Below are 21,635 nucleotides of genomic sequence, written 5' to 3'. Positions count from 1 at the left end.
TTATTCTGTGTCGTGGAATTTTTCAATTCGTTTTATTTAGAATTTTGTATTATGCTACAAATAGTATTTGCACACCTCTTTCTTTTTTAACGAAACATATTCTATTAGGTTCTACTATATCATTTTCATAGCACGTGTTAAATTTTTCTAGTCGTACGAAAGTATCACTAATATAGTTGGACTTAATTAATTAGTATGTAAATGCAATAACAGACACAACGGTGTGCGAATGCTTTTTATAGTCACTCTATATCTTGTTCCTTGAAACGAAGGAAACGTTATTTTTAATAACTTACCTGCTGTAGTCCTCGAATTTTTATTTATGAATCTCTTGCTTTAGAAAAAGTACTTTCAATATTTTTACAAAATTTTTATAAAAATCATCCGAACATTTTTTGTCAAAACCTAGAAAATGCAACAAAAGTAAGAAAACATAATTGCGTCAAATGTGATTCAAAGAATACAATAGAATTAATTGTAAGACGATTGTCCGAGCTCGTAAAATGTTGGGATAATTATTTATGTGGAAATGCAAATACGAAATAGAAAACAATGGAGCGAACAAAGGAAATGTTGGAAAACTCAATCGAAAGAGGAAAATGTTTGTGAATTCCTTCGAACCTGGTCATTATTCATTGATTGTAATCAGGAAAACATCCTATTTGTTCTCTACGCGTAGCTTGGCAGCAGAATCGTTGGATAATCCATTAATTCTTAATTCAGGCAGCAATTTCGCTTGAGGCTCAACGCTTAAGTAACTTTCTAATCCTTCCAATTGTTGTACAATATAACTCCGTTTTAGAACTTCTAAAAACTTGCATTATCGATTCGAAACTCGATTCTTTACCACAATCATCCACTCGAATCGATGAAGTCAATTTTAAAGAAATCTTATCGCTAAATCTTAATTTTCATCTTGCACGAGGAAGATATTCAATTCAACTCAAGGAACATTCAGAGCTGAAATATTCTGTTTTACTTCGTAGAAAATCGTACAAACGAGGAATGACGTTTTTTAGTCGGCTCGTAAAACCGATGGAAAAAAGAGTGGAAAACAGGGTGGGCTGGAAAGTAAAGGGAGAGAGGATGGAACAGTGACATAGACCGCAACTATCCATTCGTTCGTCATTTCCAGTATGCTTTAAATATTAAATAGAGCTTGCAGCGCGCTCGTAAAAAGGATTACCCGTGGCCTCTGTGCCCTCTGAAAAAAGGGAGAACCACATACCTCTGTGGGCAGATGTGTGTTTCCATGCCGTATCAAGATTTTTCTACTCGAATTGCGAAAAAGATTAATTCGTTGATCCTACCTTTGTTACATTTTTCCTGCTAACGACAGGAACGAGAAACAACGAACGAAAAATCGTCGATGTTCTCGATGACTCTTTACTAATGCTATGTCTATATTCGTTCCTACGTGTACGAAGCTTCCTCGTGGTGGATCTAGTGAACGGGGGCATGCAGGAACCTGTTCAGGCAAGATTTTATTTCATGGAAAATATCTGTATTTACAATGTTACATGACTATCTTCCCACTTTGCGGATACACGTACGCGCTGGCTCAATTTACAGCCGCGTATCGAGCCCTGATCCCTCTACGCGCTCCTCCAGCGATGCTTTTTCTAAACGATCGAGTTAGAGACGCTCTTAGAGTCGAGATCCTTTCCTAACACCCCGAGACTTTCTCACGACGACAGCGTATCTACACATTCGTGTTCCAGTTCTCAGTCACCGTCGATACCAATCACACTTCGTGTGACCGCGAAAAATCGACCATTTCCTCGAGCACTACCACTACTAATCGCAGAGGACATCACCGAGTTCCTAACACCTTCGTTCGACCCTTCTCTCAACTCTCTATTGCAAACATTATCGTTTCGTCGATATCACATTTATAACATTTAAAGTCACAGACTCGTTTACAAATCTCTTCAGTAAGGTCTCCATACATCGTTCCTTTGCTCGTTCTCTTCGCCCATAACTCCGATCTCCAGCCTGTTGCTGCTGATCGTCAGATTGCTGCCGGCGATTGTGACCTGTTCCTCGCTCAAATCACCATGCAGATGCAGATGAATCTGGTTCTGGTTCACCGTGCTGTACAACTGTGGATAAAGAACCATTGGCGCTGGACTGATGTAATTTTGGCTTGGATTATTATAGTAGCCTTGGTAGTTTGGATTGTAATTGTGTGAGGCGACCGGGACCGGCGTGGCTGGTCCAGAGGTCCAGGAACCGTAGTGGTAACCTGGACTTCCGCTGCCTGTCCCACCGCCCGCGAAGATGTCTGGATCGCTGGTCTTGCTGGGTACCAATGGCAACGAAGTCGACGAGGTTCCGTGACTTGGATACATGGAGACGCAGTTCGGCGTGTACGTGTCCTGTTGACTGTCTGACGGAAGAACTGCAAGATTTGAGACAGACTGTGCAATTGTTGTTAGATATGTAAGTCTCTGCTGAAGGAATGGATACTTGGAGGCTGTGGCTGAGGTTGAAGCGTGGTTGAAACGAGTAAGTTAGTCGAGTGGTTTTTATACAGAGGATATTTCAGATATTTCGAGAAAAAAGCATAGACGTCTCTGGCCGTGAATCAGGACAACCGGTGATCTCGAATTGAACGTGATAATTGATCCAGATCGTTAGAGAAATAATTAATTGGTTAGAATTTTGTATTGTACGAGATAAAGATGGAAGATACACAGATCCAGAGAACAGTTGCGAATGCTATTTGCACAATTTTAGAGGAAAATAATGGATTAATACCATAGTACCATTAATACCAAAAATACCATACATATTGGTACTTTTACAATTTTCTAGCGCGACCCTCGTTGAATTAAATAGCATGAAATCCAAGTCTGACTTAGTAGCTAGTATGTGCATAGTATGTATGATGTAACATATAGAGTATAATAAATAGAAAACGAAATATGTAATAGAAGGTATAGTTGAAGAGGCAATGCAGATATTATCAAAAACGTATTAATATGAATATTCGTTATGCAAGTGTAATTGATGAGATTTTCCTTACCATGTTGAATATGTGAGTTTTATATTTATTTACTCATATCAATCTAAGGTTTCAAATATGGAGGTTTAATAATTTCCTTGTGGTTTTTCAGGTTTATCTAGTTTTCCTGTACCTGAGTGTCTTTGTATTAATGAGCGGATGTGAAAGTATATGTATATCTAGAGCTGGAAGTGTTTGTTAAGGGATTAAAAGCGATCTGTTTGAAGCGACCAAACAGGTTGTCAGCAATTTCGCTGCAATAACAATTATGAGCGACGTATCTGAGAATCTGGCAAAAATAACAAAATTATACGAATTATTCGTATTTTACTGGCGTTGACAAGTGGTTACGTCACACAGAAGAGGAAGAACGCCTTCTTGGAAAATATTCTGTGTCACAACAGCGTACAGATGGCTACATATCAGAATTTTCCTTTAGATATGAATGCAAATCGCTGTTTTATATTTAATCCTTTTACAGTGTAATGAAGTAATGAAAATGTTCGCAACGAACAATTTGAAAAACAATTATTCCTTTATCCGCGATTTTAAATAAAATTTAATATTGCTATAAAATCGCTATATCTGATTGCTTGCTTTCGTGCTATACGGTGAAAGGATTGAGAAATATTTTGGTACTAACCAGTGGGTAATGGTACCGGTTCCGTCGTGGGATGATGAGAAAGAGCTTCACCTGGATACGAAAACGCTCCTCCAGGAATCGGCGAAAACGAGCCACCACTGCTTACTGGTGGAGCTGGATAAGAAGATGCTGCAGATGGGTAAGTCCACTCCGCAGCAGCCGTACTCGTATCTGCAACAAAAATCATTACAGTTCATTAGAAAAATTTTTTAATAATAATACTATGATTATTTATGCGAATTCATATCGTTATGAGAATAATTGAAAGAGTAAATTTGTTATATCTATTATATTTGAATATTTCATATATTTTTGCCTATTGTGTGCATTTTATTTATGTTTGTACTTTTAAATTTACCATAAATATTTAAGAGTTATATATTTCTCTATATACCTTTATGTATCATACATATGCAATCTATGCATATTCGCACCTTTAAATTTCCCGTAAACGCATAATAATTCGCAGTGTATCAACGATATTTTTTAGTATACCGACCGATGAGTACAAACGTTGGATACTTTTAACTCATAAGACGGGATTCCAAGGAGAAGACTCATAGGCGATTGACTCGATTCTACGCACTGTTTGTAAAATGGTAACGGTGTTCTGAGTGAGTAACTCCGTCAGATTAATTGAAATGACTCACGGAGTCGAAGTATGCCGGAAGTCTAAATGATTGCTACAAGTACACGGTTAATTGGTCACGGATGTTTATACAAATTCATATTTTCATGAATGCAACTAAAGAATTGGAACTTTGGGAAACAGAGGCAGGGATTCATTTCGTTCATTAAATATTATAACCAGCCTTGCAATTTTAATAAATTTAAAAATGCAGAAATGCATAGTATACATATAATAACAGGCAATAATATATCAAATATCTAAAATATATTTGCTGCTGAACTGAATTGTGAAAAACAATGGAGATTATCGCTATCGAAATTTTATAAAATTCAAAAAGGAAACATTGCTGACTACTGATTAATTACAGATAATTTTTCATTTTCATGTAATGTACAAAAGACAAGTGCGTTACTCATGAAGTTAGCTACTCGATTTATAATTTAACACTCCGGATATTACTCTGGATATTTTACGTAGATACACATCTTTTCATATTATCTTCATTTTTGCAATTTAAATTTCTCAAAAAATGCAAAAACATCTGAAATCTATCCATACTAATGGGACATTTAAAAAGTACGTGACTTTTCGCAGGTCCAGCGTAAGAATCACAAGGTCTACGTCATTTATACCAAGTAATTATCCGATATTAATTATCATCTCTTGAAATATTTATCGCAGAGTTCGCGACTTCCGTCGGACGTGCAATGAATTTCCAAGTACCTACCTCCACGGTAATGGCGAGACGAGCAACCGGTAAAAGTTACGGAAATACAGAGAGGAAAATATCGCACGCTGAGTCAACGATGATTCGGCAAAATTATTACTCGCCATTATTCCGTCGAAGCTGAACGCGACTGACTTGTGATTATGAAATACGTATTCGCCAGAGATCGAGAATAAAGTTTCACGAAAAGAACCAACATCGACACACAATATTTCACTCCCCCCTTTTTTTTATTCGTCCTCTCAATTGGCCGTTTCAGCTTTCATTCGACATCTGTAACACTATAGTCTGCTTCCTGTTGGCCTTCGAGTATTTATTCAATGATTCGATCATTTCTATTGGTCGTTCTATTTTATTAAAAAAAAAAAAAAAAAAAAGGAAAAGATTATAAAACGTTATTGTATCGCGTACGATACGAGGAAACGTTTAGGAAGTCAATCAAAGAGTTCAAGGAACTTGTGTTCATAGGTTTGTCTCATGTTTGCAGAGGTGCATACGTGATGACTACAATATGAGCGTCGTTCACTAGCGGGAAGACTCGATGGAAAGCCCGAGCATTGATGATTCTCGGCGGATAGTCGTCGGCCCGATGACAAAACACGCTTTCTCAAGGGCGCGTTCATCGTCCAGCCGCTTCCAAGAAGAACTATTACGAGGAAGTAGTTTCGAAAACCCCGGATTCTTTATTGTCAAAAATTTTCGAAACCTTCTGCGTTTTGTTCACAGAATCATTTCCTACAATTGGATTAATATTATTAGTGAAATTTTACAGGTCACAAATTGCAATTTAGAATTTAGATTGAGCATATAAATACATACATATCAATTCAACTATAGTGTTAGAAATATGTCAAAGTAGATATTAAACAAATTTGCAACTAACGGAAAATAATTAATTTCCAATAAAAATGAAAATACGACGGAGTTACGCCTGTTATGCATTATCGTAAATACAAGGAAAGATCTTCGAGTCAGAGTCAGATTTCACCATTTCAGTCAGCTTGGCAAACTGTGTTTTACCTAAACGTAAAAAAAATACGGTCCTTACGAAATTAGGTATTCCACTCTACCAGATATACCACAAGCTTTTCCTGTTTCAGTGAAAACGATTGATTCGGCCGAGCAGATCGCGTAGCTGCAGAATAAAGTCGAATTTTACAGAGATTTGACTGCGATTTCCCGCGGCAAATCGATAGATCCGTTTTACTCGGTCGACAATAAGCGAGAAACTTATATTTTACAGTGCGAATGGAAAGCAGGAGAACCTTTCGGGTCAAGGCGGGGAAGTCGCCGAGAGAATTGATTAGAAAACCGTCGATTTTAATAGGCGATAAATCACGGGTTTCGCCATTGACTTGAACTGCACGCTTCGTAATCCCGTGTTGGATTATGAGGGGCTGCTGGCCGCGCAAGAAACAGACGGCGGTTTTGTAATTAACGGTTGCTAATTCCCTCGTAAACCTACGGACAGGCCTTTACACTCCGCGAGCCTTCCAAGTCAAATTATTTAACCTGTCGAGGCTGAACTCAATGGCAGCAGCCTCTTTAAAACGTTTCCTGTATTTTACTTTGTTGCATTAGAGTGTCGTTTATCGAGAAGTCTGGACGTTTATGGCTTCCGTGAAGGATTAAGCGAATCTCACGTTTTCGAGCTGATCGCTTCGGTACTCGAATATTGTCAGTCTATAAATTATACGACTTATATGACGTATTTTGAAACGCGTGGAACATATTAGAATTAACACACTGGAATTAGTGAATTTTCGTAGTGGAGCTGAACGTGCCAGTGTTCTCAAATATTCTCACAGTCAATGGATTATACGAGCCATATAAATTCGCAAATTCTTAACTTTAATTTCTGCGAACTTATCAGGGGACAATTGGCAACTAAAAATACACTTCGATGAATGAAGTTAAGATAAACGGCTTTTACGCAAACAGAGTTCTATTGTGATCGCGAATCGAGTAAAATCTTATTTCAATAAAGAAAAAGCGTTCTACTGGATCGCGATAAACACGAGCTCGATGAAATATTATAAAAATCTCGGAAGCTAAGCTACTTCCTTACCGAAGAATTTCCTTGTCAGCTACGCTTTGATTCTCGAGGAAGGAGTTCGAACCGCCACGCCGTAAGATCAGGTCGAGGTCGCGGGTGGAAGATCCGCTAGCAAAACTGTCGTTACGCCTACCGACCAGAGAAGGTCGAGGTCGTTTCGGAATTCTCAAAAGGGACCGCGCATCGTGGGGATGGGGGCGTGCGGGTGATTACCGAAAATGGCCGTGTATTTGCCGCAATTACCGGAACAACGGTAACAAAACAAAGCACACCAGCATGGGTCGACCATCTGTTGGATAATAGTCCATTTCGAGCCTCTTCAGGGAACAGGCTAGTTCTATGAATCATGAAAAAGAGGAGATCGAACTTGCCTTGAAATCCGACCAAGGAAGATATCAGGTGGATATTTGATCATTTTCTACTCATCCTTATTCACACATTGTCGATCTCTTGAAAAAAATTCATTTACACACTGAACCACGATGCCTGAGATTAATCGTTAAAGGGAAAGTTTCTATGAATTACGGAAAAAAGAAAAGAAGGAGATCGAACTTGTCCCGAGATTCGATCATGAAAGACATTAACTGTGATATCCAATCGTTTTGCATTCATTTTTATTCACAACATTGTCGGTCGACTGCAAGAATTGAGTCATACACTGAACCATCTTGGCAGATAAAATTAATCGTCAAAGAGAAGATTTCCATAAATCAGGGAAACAAAGAACAATGTTGTCTCAAATCTCTCCAAGGATAACATCGAATGAAATATTCATTTCATTGGAAACATCATTCCCTATTCGCTTCCGTTACTGAGCTTTGCATTGTTTCTAAAAATACAGTCGTACATCGAAACATCCTCTCCGAGATCAAGTAGATCAACGAATAGTAGATTAAGAAGCGGAGAGAGATCAATGGTATGAGATGAAATCGTGTTATTCTCGATACTCGGGATTTCATAGTTTCATCGTTTCAACCGCAGACACCAGAGATTTGCAATGTTGAGTGAGGACAACTTTGCGGATCGAACTTTCCCATAGACCATTTCCATTTATCGGTGATCTCGATGTCGTTACAGGGTTGGTCACCGCGCTCGATCGACAAGCAGACGACTCTTTGAAGAAATCATAAGGTGTAACATCGGCGTTGATCCTGACCAAAGGAACGCACGAGTCCTGACCAAAGGAACTCCGAGTTGTTTACTACTTCCTTCTCTTCGTGTCTCTCTTCCTCCTTCCCTGGATCTCTGTCCGTAGCTCTGCGGGTGTGAAACCACAGTGAGGTGGTTTTGGTGCTTAGTCTCTCGACCAGCCATCTACTTAACGAACCGTCCATCGACCGCCGTCATTTCGTCGTTTCTCGGTTTCTCTCCCACCTAACTCTCCACCCCACACCGAGCTTCATGCTACCGCTAGCCCGTTCCTTCGATCGACTTCATCTTCTTCTTCTTCTTCTTTCAACGATCGAGTGGTCTGCCGATCATCTAATGCACAAAGAAAGTGGCAACACGATAGCAGATACTTTGGATCGTTTCCATTGTTGGTAACTAACAAGCTGCACAGAGTAGGATATGGTAAGGGTTATTTTAGTCGCCTAATCTCCAACGTCTGAACCGTTTCTAGACTAATGGTACGCTACGTCCTAAGATAGCTTTTACAGCGACCATCGAAAATTTGAATCTGTCTAGAATCGTTGAAGCTTGTCGCGAGTGACACTACGAGATTATAATTAAAAAGCTGCTAAAATTATATCGTTCGTTGTTTTGTTAGTTCTTATATGATTCCTGCTCGCTGACTCGAATAACTCTACCTTACCCTCCCAGAGAAGTTGGGACACTTTTGAAGTTTCAAAGTCTAGAATACCAGAGACAGGAGACAAAATATCCAAGGAAATTGTCCTTGACACGTTTTAGGCTGTTGCTTTGTGTACCCTAACCTTTGGCCTGCGCCAAGAATTTCAACCAAGCGAACTCTCTAGTACCAAAGTGCAGAAGTATGAACGTCCACGTCTTAGCCTGAAAATACTTAAGCTTCGAACGTATTTAGAACATGAAACATTTTGAAAGCGGAATTTTAAATTGCAAATAGATACGAATTTGCTAGAGTCTGGGAGTTTTTAGCCAGCGTAGAAAAGAAGGTTTGGGGTCGAACAGAGAATATTTTCATACCAGAACTTGCAAGTGGAAATAAATGCTGCCTTGTCAGAACTTGAAATTCTTTAGTCAGTGGACACGTTGTGACAAGGAGTTTCGGAATCGAAAAGAGAATGAACGTTACGAACAACGTCGAACAGACGAAGCCGTGGGGCTTCGTTTCCCACCGAGATAGATGCTCGTTTGGTCGTGTAACGTAAGTCGATATTGCGTCGTCTCGATATTCCTGCTCGACACGAATGTCGACACACGCTAACCGTACGTGTATGACACATATCAAGAGGCCGCGTGTACACTGGTAAACCCTGCATAACGTCCATAGAGGAGAGAGAGAAGTCTTACGCATACGAGCGGCCAGGAAACTCTTGTTGCCTTGCGTATCGCTTACCATCAGCGATTTCTTCTTATACACCGAGTATCCTGTCCCGAGGATAGTGTTTCCCCTCGATGACTTCGGGATCGCGAGCAACCGACTACCAGCACGATCGCTATTTGACGTCCTTGCTAACTCAATAATCTACGAGGAAAATCATTCTTTCCATTCCTCTCCTAATCTTCTGACCTTACAACTTAGAGTCGGAACTACAGATCGATGTACGCAGCCTATAGTCTTGTGTCACGATCTATTATAAAAAAGAATCAAGAATTTCAAATTTAGAGCTAGAGATCGATGTAGTATATCGTATGCGTGTCCTGTATGATGCAAATTACCTCAATAACTTTTTCCTAGATTTACCACGTAAAAATCGACTTATTTCACGAAATTCACGATGTTTGTTCCAAATGTTGCTTAAAAGTGAAGTATCGAAAACCGTGTCAAATTAGTAACTCGCATCGATCAACTTGTGCGACGCGAGATTAGATTCAATCTTTGGATACAATAGAAAAGAAAGCTGATCGATCAGTCTTAGATGACGTGTAAGAGGAGTCCTCGTTTTACCACGTGAAGATTGTTGGCTTGAAGAGAGAATTTTTAGAAAATCCTATCGAAAAGAGTATTACTGTGTATTCCTAGATGCGTATCGTTGTATCTCTAAATATCCTTCAAACGCGTAGAAATCCAAAAGTGTGCGCAAAAAAAAAAAGGAAAAAAATTCACGATTGATACAACAATATTCGGTATTATTCCCACACGATGTACGACGATTGAAGTTGCAACACACGAAACGTGAGAAAGTAACAACGAATCTGGAAGAAACGCGAGACGAATGGCGAAGTTGCCGGTAATTTGCAGAAGGACCATCCACGGTTCGTCAATCTCTCAAAAGTAGGCGGCTTTCGACGACGGTTTCAATGCCCATCCACTGCTAATTTCGTTCATCCTGCTTGCGTTTTCGCGCTGTACTCTCCGTTCTTCGTTATTTTCCATTCATCTCTCCATTCATCTCATCGAATCGTTCTGAAAGAAGAAAATCTGTTTAACAGGGCGTCGGCCGCAGAAGAGGCGAGTTTTGCACGCACGCATCGCCGCAATTTGCTCCTGAAAACGAACAATAGCGGCACAAGGGGTCTCCGGCGCGTTCGACTGCGGAGAAAAAGATCTCGGGACTCTGTTCCACCTTTTCTCTTTTTTCTTCGTTCCGCAGCCGCTCCTTCTGTTTTTCCCCTTTGTCCCGTCGCCTTTCAGGAGACGCCTTTCGCAACTTTCATTCCAGCCTCTTCCACACGCGCCGCGTAATTTCGAAGGTGAATGAAGAGCATGAATGGAGAGGCCCCATCACCGGTGTGCCCGGAAATTCACGGGCCCCGTACTCCATTTCGACCGATTATCATCGGTAGACACGCGAATTTCCTAGCTTCTTCTTCTTCTCATCCTCTTTGCATCTTCCAGTCGATGCTTTATTTCTCGCGTTATAGTTGTATGTTAAACGCACAAATAAAGTAATTTACGTCTTGTTTTCTCAAAGTGTTTTATGGGTATATGTATTATGTATGCTAAAACTTTTACGAGCGTCAAGTAAGAAAGCAAAACTTTCTGAAATTTCCTTCGCATTACGGTGAAACGCGACTATTATCATTGCATCGATATTTGATAATAATTGAAAATCTTGTGAAAGTTTGACAGAGATCAACAAAGTATTCAAACAATAATTCATTCCATTAATAAATAAATACAATTTTCAAAAGTTTCATACAAGGCACGTAATATATTGCGGAAAATCTCCTACGATAACCGTTCAAATGCTTTTGTGAATTACCATGTATAACATATCCTCTTTGACTATATAGAACCATAGAATTTGATTGTTAAACCCTGAGACACTCTGAATAATCATGATTATTTTTAGTTCGACGTTATATCGAAGGCCTGTACGACACAAAAATATAAGAGTCGTCAATTACCTCGAAGAATTTCAAAGAAGATGTTCGCGTGCAAGCAGAATACTTTGCGGGTTCGAGCCACCATTCAATTTGGCCGCATGAAGAACCGAAAGGAGCCTTCCAAATCTCCATCAGATATGTTACATTTTTGCACAGAATAAACAGATTTACCTTAAGGAACAAGAAAGTATCTACCTTTTATGTTGCTGCAAGCTACAAAGGAAACGCGAGATCGCGAGGTTTCAACGAAAGCGTCGTCGATCGGTGGTAATCAATTGATCATGGGTCGATCGGATGGTTGATTGGCGTTCAATTAAGGTTCAACTGGAAAAGAAGCAGGTCGAGGTAAAGACTCGTCTGGATATCTTCGATACTTGACTTAGACCATTTGTCGTGGCGAGCTCAAACGAATCCTCAATTCTTACCTCGCTTCTTCGCATCGTCTGTCTTCGAATACGCTTTTTCAGGAGCCAACGACGCTCTTAGAAAACTGTTTTCCAACTTTGTTAAAAATCAATCGACGCCCGTGCTGGATTTCCGATCGACAGTTCGCTAAACTCGTTTCTACGCTATTTCGTTCTTTGCCGAGGTAATAATTATTATATCAGGATTAATGTTTTTGTTCGAGACGCCGAACATGTTACAGGTCGATGAATTCATCGTAGAATCGGCTAAATGATAACAGATAGATTCATTTAAAGATACGAAGGATACGTTGAAATCTGAGAGGTACGACCACTTAGACAAGGTTGCTGACTGTTATAGGATGTTCTTTGCGCAAGAAATTAAGTGTTGCTTGAGAAACTTGCTGGAATAACGAGTAGTTTGGGAGACATTACATGCAAAACTTCAAATAGATCATCTTATATATGAGACATTGAGATTGAAAAGTGGACCAAGCCAACGCTGAATAATCCGAAAAGAAATACTGTACGATTGACGATGGAATCATACAGATCTTTTAAGTAACGCGTATAGTAATCTAAAACGTAATAAACTGCACGAGTCAGAATTGACCCGCCTTCACCGCTTTATGATACGCTTTATTGGAATGAATTAATGCTATATAAACCGTTGTTCAGAAAAAGCGTGACTTAATGGATTTTGCTCTCATTGTAAGTGCATACATGCTTGTGTATCGAAGAAAATGAATAAAATTCATGGCCAGAAGGTTCCTTGCGGCGAAGACTGTATGGTTCGATCGCGTTAAAGAATCCTCACCCTGATGTTACAGTTCACGCCCGCCGGCGTAATTCAATTTGGCCCCGTATTGTTCGACATCTAACGAAGGAGAGGAAAAACGAAGAAAAGACGGAGAACTGATAGACGACCAAAATCGTCTGCAGGTAAAATGAGAGGATCTCTCGAGATCGGGACGAAGATCCGTGCCCTCTCGAGCGTGGATCACGTAACTGCCTCCACCTCTTCTTCCTCTTCTTCTCCCTCGACTTATTCTTGCCTTGCTTAGTCTTCTCCTTCTCCTATTTTTTTCTCCTCTGCTTGCTCTCCTTCTCTCTCCGGACACGATCCAGCCAATGTACCTGAGATGTTACGAGTACAGGAATTTTGTGTAACGAAAAAAAAGCTGGCCAGTATGGGCTTCCTTTCGATCCTAATTCGTCTACCTTACCGGTACTTCCGTTCACCATCTCGGTGATTCTTCTCGTGCTTTTCTTTCCCTTCCTCTTTCCTTCAAATTCGTTTCACTTTTCAATTCTCTCTATACGCACGTCTCTTTGCCTTTTTCGTAACGTCGTGTTTTATTTTTCAAATTGTTGCAGATGTGGTGACAAATTAATTTCATCCGGATTCTGGTTGAAAAGCTTCGTGGAAAGAGGAATATAAAACAAAATTGTATGTTTGAGTAATGTGATACTTGAAAAACTTCATGCCTACAAAATACAGGGCATTCTTCCATATTTATAAAATAAACGAATCGAATAATTATTTAATCGTCTGAATACAAAGTATACTAAACATTGTACTGTATATGTGTACCGTAAATCTATTTAATAAACTTGAGAATTTTATAATTTAATATAATATTACTTGAAACAAAAACTTGAAAGCCATTCTACACAGATAGTATAGTATATCCCATATTATAAAACCTTCCGTAACGCAATTGGTTGAATTTACAACTAACCATTTCTCCATTTTATACGCTTGCTAAGCTTTATTGTAAGTTAATAAACGTAAATATGCGTTTGTTAGCGATGAGCCTGCGAGATTAAGATTTTTGCATGAGAGTCGGGCAAGTCACCGAGATTAATGGCGACATTAGCATCCCTGGAATTTCCGGGCTTCGAAATCGCGTCGACTATGTAAAGTCGGTCTTGAAAGTGTCGTGGGTGGTCTTAGAGCGGAGACTCAGTCACAAAAGCGGTTGGACTTCAACGAGATCTAACAAGAACATCAAGAAGAAGAAAGGAATCGTCTTGTCAAAATCATACCGAAACAATTTCCTTAGCTATGTTTTCGCGTAATAAAATCATAAATTTTTTAAATAACAGGAAGCTTTATAATTTCATTTTATTTAAAATGATCAGAATCAAAAACTTGATGGCAAGGTCGTGATTAGAATCAAGAATGAATACCAGACAGCTGCGACCGGTTGAGAAATAGTATGGTAATTCGTTGTGAGGATTTCTGCGAACGGCAGGACATTACGAGAAACGTGGTGGGACCTTTAAATCCTTTTGCAGAAGCCAACATCATTTACGGGTTGGTCAAGTAACGGGGAGGAGCGCGAGACGAATGGAGAATGAGACGAGGAACTCATTATTAAATAGAAGCTTCTGCTTCGTGCGAGCGTATCTGATCTCTTACTGTAGGATACAAAAGCTCTTCCCTTTTTAAGCGCTGACACTCCTCTGTTTCTAATGTTTTCTTATTTTTAGATTTATCAAAATAAACATACAATAGAATATTAACTGCTGGAATATCGATTAATGAAAAATCTGAGAGTGGTTTCTTGCAAGCAAGGTTGGAAAGCAGAACAGAAACTGAGGAAAATTGCTATACTATTATGTTGATTATCTTTTTTTCCTATTTAATATTGTCTAATATTTAGAAAGTAGCTCTTGCCAATTGCTCAATTTTATTGTCCAAATGTATAATTAGTATCGAATGCCTCAAAAAATATATATGTAGTCATAAATTCCAAAGTGTATTTTAAAAATAACGTCTCCGATAATCTCTGTAAAAATTCTCGGGCGCTCAAACTTCTGTACTTAAAAAAACTCGATATCAAAACAAATAACAGTCGTAAAAGTGCAGCGTGTGAAAATTTGCAATTTCCTTCTAGGACGCGATGCGCCAAGAATTCCTCAAAAAACAATCGAAACACTCGATTCAATGAGATAATCCTGGAACAGTCTCGATGCTTTTTATCTCATGATGAAAGAAACTGTTCCAAATAAATGACTGTTAATGGTAAAACGCGAGATGAACGTGGTCGGAAGTGCAGTTTTCCGTTTCTTCAGTCGACTAAGCGCTTATTATTGCAACAAGCCTAGTCGTCTTTTTATATCCAAGATTTTCGAGAGTTTTTGCTCCGATGTTTCGGTAGGATGACGATCTCGGGAAGCGGGATCCTCTGGATCGTGAACTGCTTTCTCGCTTCGCTCGTCCGGCTCAATTCTTTCTACGTTTCGAGCCGGCCGATCGACCTCGATCGATTTGCTCGAGATTGTCCCTCGATCATCTCTCAGATCGATTCGAACGAGTATCCTGATGATTGCCGGACGCCTCGATTTTCGGCCAGTTCATCCATCAGCCAGCCAATCGATCCACTTTAGAAATTTTTATCCACGCTGACTTTCGCAATTCGTTTACAAAGCATGTCATTATTTAGAGAATGTTGTTTCTTGGAAGTTGTCTTTTCTACCGATTTAATAGTTTACACAGTGGATTAAAACGATGGCGAGCCGCAATAATTTTCCTGTAAAACTTGAGCCTTCCAGAGCTGAATTTTTTTGAGCTGCGAAATACAAATTCTTCTTATATTTCGTATATATCCATATTCATACGTAATATCCGTATATTTTCTGATATTTCTTCTTTTATAAAAATTCTAATTTCACTAAACGTTTCTAAAAATCAGCTACATTCTTAAAATACCCACAAACGAATTTTTCAGTGGTAAGCAGCCGGGGACAGCGTACGTCAAACGAGCAGAGAGCGTCGTGGGAAAAGCGTGGATGCGTTCGGGGCGAAGGGTTCGATTCAATCCACCCTCCTCCCAAGAGTAGCCCTCGTGCCAAAACTCGTCTATCTCATCCTAGATTCTCGACTCTCTCTCTCTCTCTCTCTCTCTCTGCACAATCAAATAAATTGTGGCAACTCTCTCTAACAAAGAACAAGAAAAAAAGAGAAATAGAAAACACGATCTTCCGATCTTGAACAGTAAGGATCTTAGATAATAAAGACAAAATAGAGACACCAAATAATAAAAAGTGATTACGCTCTGTCGCTTATTTGAGTCAGCTTATCGTCTACTGGATAGAGCGATCAAACGCGATCGAATCACGAGGCAACGAGGAACCTACTTCCGGCTATCTCCGGAAGGCACCTTGGTTGGATCCTGAGCATTTGAAAGGGGGAATACATAGAAACGAAACGTTCCATTCGTCCCGGTTATTATCGCGGTCTGGGCCTAGCGGTCACCACGGGTTTCCTTGAGTCGTCCGCCAAGTGCGCGCCTGATTGGACGGACACGAAGGATGTCGTGTCACCAGGATACGCGATAAACCGACAGGCGATAAAGTTCACCGAGCACCGCAGCCCAGGGATTTCTGAAATTCCATTTTGGGAAAGCCGAGGATTTCGTCCAGTTCTCCTTCCATGATCCTGAATGTACATATAATGGCTCGCAAAAGTATATCAACGCTTATAGAAAGCTCTTATGCATATATATTATGTGTATTACATAAAACATTAAAAAATTTCATTAGCACTGTAATGGGGCACGACTACTATGGCTGTATATCGGTAAAATTTGAAATCAATTCGAAGATGTACGTAGAAGTTTTAAGATATTTATCGCAAATTCGCTATATTAATGAGCCACATATTCAGTGAGATCATACTTAATTCTTTACTAACATTATGTTTGCAGTGAATGTCTTGTAACCTGTACACATTTTCAGGTTTCAGTTCCAGGTTTCAAGTTAAACTTTTTTATATATGTAATACATGTACAAAGTTTTCTACGCTAAGTGTTGAAATAGCTTTTGTGAGACACTGAAAACCGAAAAGTACTTGAATCTTTCCTAAAGCTGTTTGATACTTGGAAAAGAAACGGATCATTTTTTCTTAACGAAAGGGAAGATTCCATTCAGGAAGTGTGATGTCCTGTTGCAACGTACGAAGGGTGCGTTTGCATGAATTCAAAATAGAGTTCAGTGATTGGTCGACTGCGAGCTGGGAAATAAGTAGCAAGGCGCAACAACGGTCGTGGCTGTCTGGGACGACGGTGGCGACGGATTTACGAGTTTAATTAAGTTCTGCGGTCGCGTTCGTCATTTCGGTGAGCATCGAAGCCTCGTTTGCGACCAAGTTTCCTTACTTACACGCGTCCTAACTTATAGTAAGCGAAAGGAGCGTTAAAATTCCCACAAATGCGTGCAAAGTATACGAAGGAACTTTTTCAGCTCTTACGTAGCTAATGGTACGATATGTGTCAAGGTAACTTGTAGAAGATTATTGGATTACTATAATTTTTCTCACGTAATTCACCTAATGGAACCCAGAATTCAGTACCTCCAACGAACCACATTTCACATTCTGCAGTTCACAGTTTGCAACGATACATCGACGTATTTCAATATTAATTACAGCTAAAAAGATCCTAACTTTACGAATGTGTGTGCACAATACGTAAAGGCGATTATATTAATGTTGAAAGAAAAATTCATCTCTAAAAAGCTAAAAAAAATGAGGTCAAGAATGTTTGATGCATTAAAATCTCTACAAATTTGTATATACCAGGAAACATATTTTCCGAGAAATAAGACCAAGAACGCCGATATTTTCTTGAATCATTGTGAAAACAAGAGCAAGCCGACTTTCATAGTTAATGATGTACTTAAAGAGGGTGTTGATTGCACGTTTCCTAATGTGTCACGGATCCTTTAGAGTTCCCGCGGCAAGTTTAAGCTTGTACGTTAATAACCTGCTGATAGAGCATGATAGGGGTTGGCGTGTTGCGAGGGAGACTCGCGAAAGGAGTGTGTGTGACACTTTCCTAATTGCCTGGCAACTTCTCTCCCTCGCACCCCTTTAAGAAAGGTAACCCTTTCCCCGGGCAGACCTCAGACGCTTCGAAGGCGCCGACGTGACGAAGAAATTTAATCAACCACACGTGATACCAGCCGCGAGAATTAAAAAGAAGTACCGCGTTCGAGAGAATGGCAACTGACTTTCCAGATGAAATTCTATGCGAATCCGGCCGCAGCTTGACATTAAACGACAAAGGCCTCTCTTCCTTCTCTTTCTCTCTGTCTTATTACAGTAGCAGAGTACCGTTTAACTAAAATTCCCAACCATCCCAAGGAGGAATAATGATTCCGTACAAGCATGCACTAGCCTTCCATTAAGCCCCGTCGGACAAAATCTTCACGAGTAAGAAACACGACAATCATCAGTAGGTGGAGAAAAAGGCAGAGAAACGAGCAGAGAGGTAGCCGTGTTCTCTGCCACGAGTGGAGGCACGTGGGAATCGCGAGATTCGAAAATCTTTGCCTCCTTCGTTTCCCCTTCGCTTCTTCAACTTTTCTATCCAATTACCGGTAGATAGATACACAAATATATTTATGCAATCTTTATAATCGAAGCTTCCGGGTATAAGTTGCGTTTCTGAGGAAAATAGAGGCCACAAATGTAAAATATCGCCAGTGACGTTTCCTGCCTGATAAATTCCACAGCGAAACTATCGCTGCATCTAATCTCGAGTAACTTAAATACACGTTTCTGTCACCTTCTGTAATATTTAGGAAATATTGTTCGCATTAATCGCGAGAGCTGAATTAATGAAGTTAAATCAACGTAATAACTAAATCAATGTTATTTGTCCCTTGCAGAATATCGTAGATTTATCACCTACATATTTTCAATATGTTGCTATCTATCAGATTACTCCAATCATTTTTTCCAATCATTTCATTCTGAAACTCTTCTGTCTAGCCATCGAATGAAATAAAAATCCGAAAGTTAATTATCTATCGTATCGTAAAATTATGAAATTTGCAAAAAGTGGATCACTTTAATCTTCAAGGAGCACACTCGTGAAATAACTTGATGCGACGACAAACTGTTCCTTTCCTTTTTTATGCATTTTGCCTCAAAAGAATCTTGACTAGTTTCGACACTAAACGGTAGAAGACGTCATCTAACATAATTTAACGTAATTCCTTGCTGTTGCCCGTTTCTACGTTTTCTACGACGCGACGTCTCGAAGAAAGCAGCCGAGCGAGCAAGCAAGACAGATCCACCGCTTTTGGGTTGCGACTACGAGTAAACGTCGAGGCAGACAGAAGAAGTCAGCGGAGAATATACAATCAGCGTGATTGTTTGACACCCCATAATCAGCATCCTTACCCCTACCACGTCAACAGCATCTTTGTCTCTCCTGTCCTCTTTATTTTCTCTTCTCGCCCCTCTCGTTTCGACCAACAGGCAAGAGGACTTGCAACCTTCTTCCTTCGATTCTCTGCACCAGCTCTTCAGGTACTCGGCCCGCTTGCCACTGGCGGAGCCTTATTACCCCGATCACGATTCGAGATGAGACTCCAGGGAAGAAGACGAGAAACGGACACGGTTATATTATAAGAGACAGGAATAACGCTCGCTTCCCTTTTTTCTTCACCTGCAGAAACCTTCTAGCCAAGATTGTTGCTGTATGAGCTTGTTTCTGGTGCGTTTATGACGAATAGAAACGTGTACTGTGTTCGAGATTGGAAAGAAGGTTGGCGAACGGAATGCTACTCTGATTGGTACACTGGCTCATGAAAGTATTCCAATACTTATCATAGGAAATTTTTATGCCCATATCGTATGTGTTATATTCTGGAATTTAATTAACACTGAGATGAGAAACAACTGTCATGATTTTAGTGGTAAAAACATAAATGATTCCATTCGTTTCAATTACCCACTTAATTTATCTAAAATCTTGTCAATGAAGTTCCAATCGAATTATTATAGTCGTCAATATACTATTGTTAATCCATTATTTTCCTACAATCCTTGCAAACGATCGCCAAAAACTGTTTCTCTATATTTTGAATCGTTACCTTGCATACAAAAATTTCACCGATTAATCGCTTCTCTGCGGTGGTAATCTATGGTAATTCATATGAATTATCATATTTTCTATGAAACCAACAGGTGTTTCAATATTTGTAGACAGTGATACATGTCTCTTGTCCTTGTGCCATCCTAATAGCCACAATCTTCCTAGCCACAAATAGTTTGCATCTCGTTGTGATACTTTATACAGTAGAAAGTATGTACTACCGTGTCGCTCGTTTGCCGAAAACAAATACAGAAATTCTATCTAACCTAATAGGTAGAATGTGTGTTTCGATTTATAGAAAGTTTAAATGCACAAACATGGACGAAACGCGCACAATACTTGCAAAAATATGCAAAATATCCAAAGTGCTATCCTCGTTGTAATATTCAGTGGACGGGACGAATCTTTCCCTGGGCCCTGGCTCTTTAACTGGGTTCACAAAAATCTAAATTTGCATAAATACACGCAATCTACTAATAGCGTTGAAAGTTTCCTCCTCGTCTAGTCAGGCACGGCGGTTTGATTCATAGTCCGTAAACGTAGCTGGCCGAGTCACGATCGACAGTGATCATGTAGGTGAGATTTGGAGAGCAATCACGCGAAGGAGAGACCGGTGGCGGTGCAGAAAGAGAGACGAAATGGCGAAGAAGAAGAAGATTACGAAGAAGATGGGGAGCAAGAGGGAGGAATAGAGGTTCGATTCAACAACGTCTGGCATCGCAAGCGAACCGAGCCCGAAACAAAAGGAGGAGTTCGTGCCAGCAGCGAACGGCAAAAACAACATGGATCCAGCTCTCGATCGATCGATCGCTTCTCGATCGATCCCTGGTATTACGCAGACGTGCACGTGAGTCGTACGTGAGTGCACGAGCCTGTCTTGTAGGTTGTACCGACTGTAAATTCAGTGGGGATCACTGAATCGGTGGCCTGCCTCGAAAACACCGAAGAACAGAGAGACTCGGCTACGATGGAAGGAGACGATGAGGAGGAGGAAGAAAATTGCATCCACCGACGCTCATTTCGCACTCTGAGCTCATTCGTACGTGTGCCGGCCCTTGCATCTGCTCATTAGGCGTGAAGAAAGAGAAGAGCAAGAGAGGAGAGATGAATGAGCGACTGGTAAAGCAAGCATTTCGCCTGAGATTTCCATTCATGTGATAGGCGTGAAAATACTTATATTACGGGCGAACGATCTCGATCGTGAGTCGAAAAATAAACTATTTTCCATACCTTTCGAGGGATCGCCAAAGTAACTTCTTCGTGATTTGATTGCTTGTAAAGCATTGGCAAAGAAAAGTCGTAGCACATACTCTTATTTTTCAACGAAGGGTTCTTTTTCGAAGCGTTCCTTTAATTGTATCAAATTTTTGTAATCAGATTCGATAGTCTCGATATTGTAATATTACGAGTGAAGTTTGTAAAATTGTTAAGAGGATGAACAAATACGTGTTTCGTCCCAGAACTAAACACAGAAACAAGGCCGATAATATGATATTAATTGACAAAGTGCTAAATCTCAAAAACGTTTCCCTGCGAAAGATAGAAAGTGCGACCTATCCTGTACTTCCCCTGTAATCTTCATAGAACATGGTTTGGTCACAAACGATGGGTTAAAGAAAAGATGTAAACCACTGTCTTGCATGAACCAAAGAAGAATGGCGAGGGAAAGTTCGCTTCCCCAGATGAGGTAATTACAATGGTGGCCGATCCAGGAAGGTGACACGGGTGCAGCAAAGTTGGCCCGGAAGGTAGCACGATCGACGGAGAAGGTAGCGGAGGTCGAAGAGGAGGAGGAGATTAGG

The 21,635-nt window shown here is 40.0% G+C and overlaps 1 protein-coding gene across 3 annotated transcripts in view; it reads right to left on the bottom strand.

Moving 5' to 3' along the window:
* Window positions 1-1,405: 1,405 nt before the first annotated feature.
* LOC122574636 (protein lozenge-like) overlaps window positions 1,406-21,635 on the bottom strand; it is a 37,011-nt gene continuing 16,781 nt past the window's right edge. Inside the window, exons 6-7 of one of the 3 annotated variants that reach the window (XM_043742414.1) lie at window positions 3,651-3,821; window positions 1,406-2,401 (exon numbers count right to left, since the gene is read on the bottom strand). In XM_043742414.1, the coding sequence (XP_043598349.1) occupies window positions 1,932-2,401; window positions 3,651-3,821 (641 nt within the window). In that variant the 3' untranslated portion in view covers window positions 1,406-1,931. Of the gene's footprint in view, window positions 2,421-3,650; window positions 3,822-21,635 lie in introns of all 3 variants that reach the window. The other 2 variants (XM_043742415.1, XM_043742416.1) reach the window with 2 other exon arrangements.

Source organism: Bombus pyrosoma, linkage group LG14 (genome assembly GCF_014825855.1).
Source record: "Bombus pyrosoma isolate SC7728 linkage group LG14, ASM1482585v1, whole genome shotgun sequence".
NCBI classification, from domain to species: Eukaryota; Metazoa; Arthropoda; class Insecta; order Hymenoptera; family Apidae; genus Bombus; species Bombus pyrosoma.
Note: the sequence above shows the minus strand (reverse complement) of the source record. Positions and strands in the feature narration are given on the sequence as shown.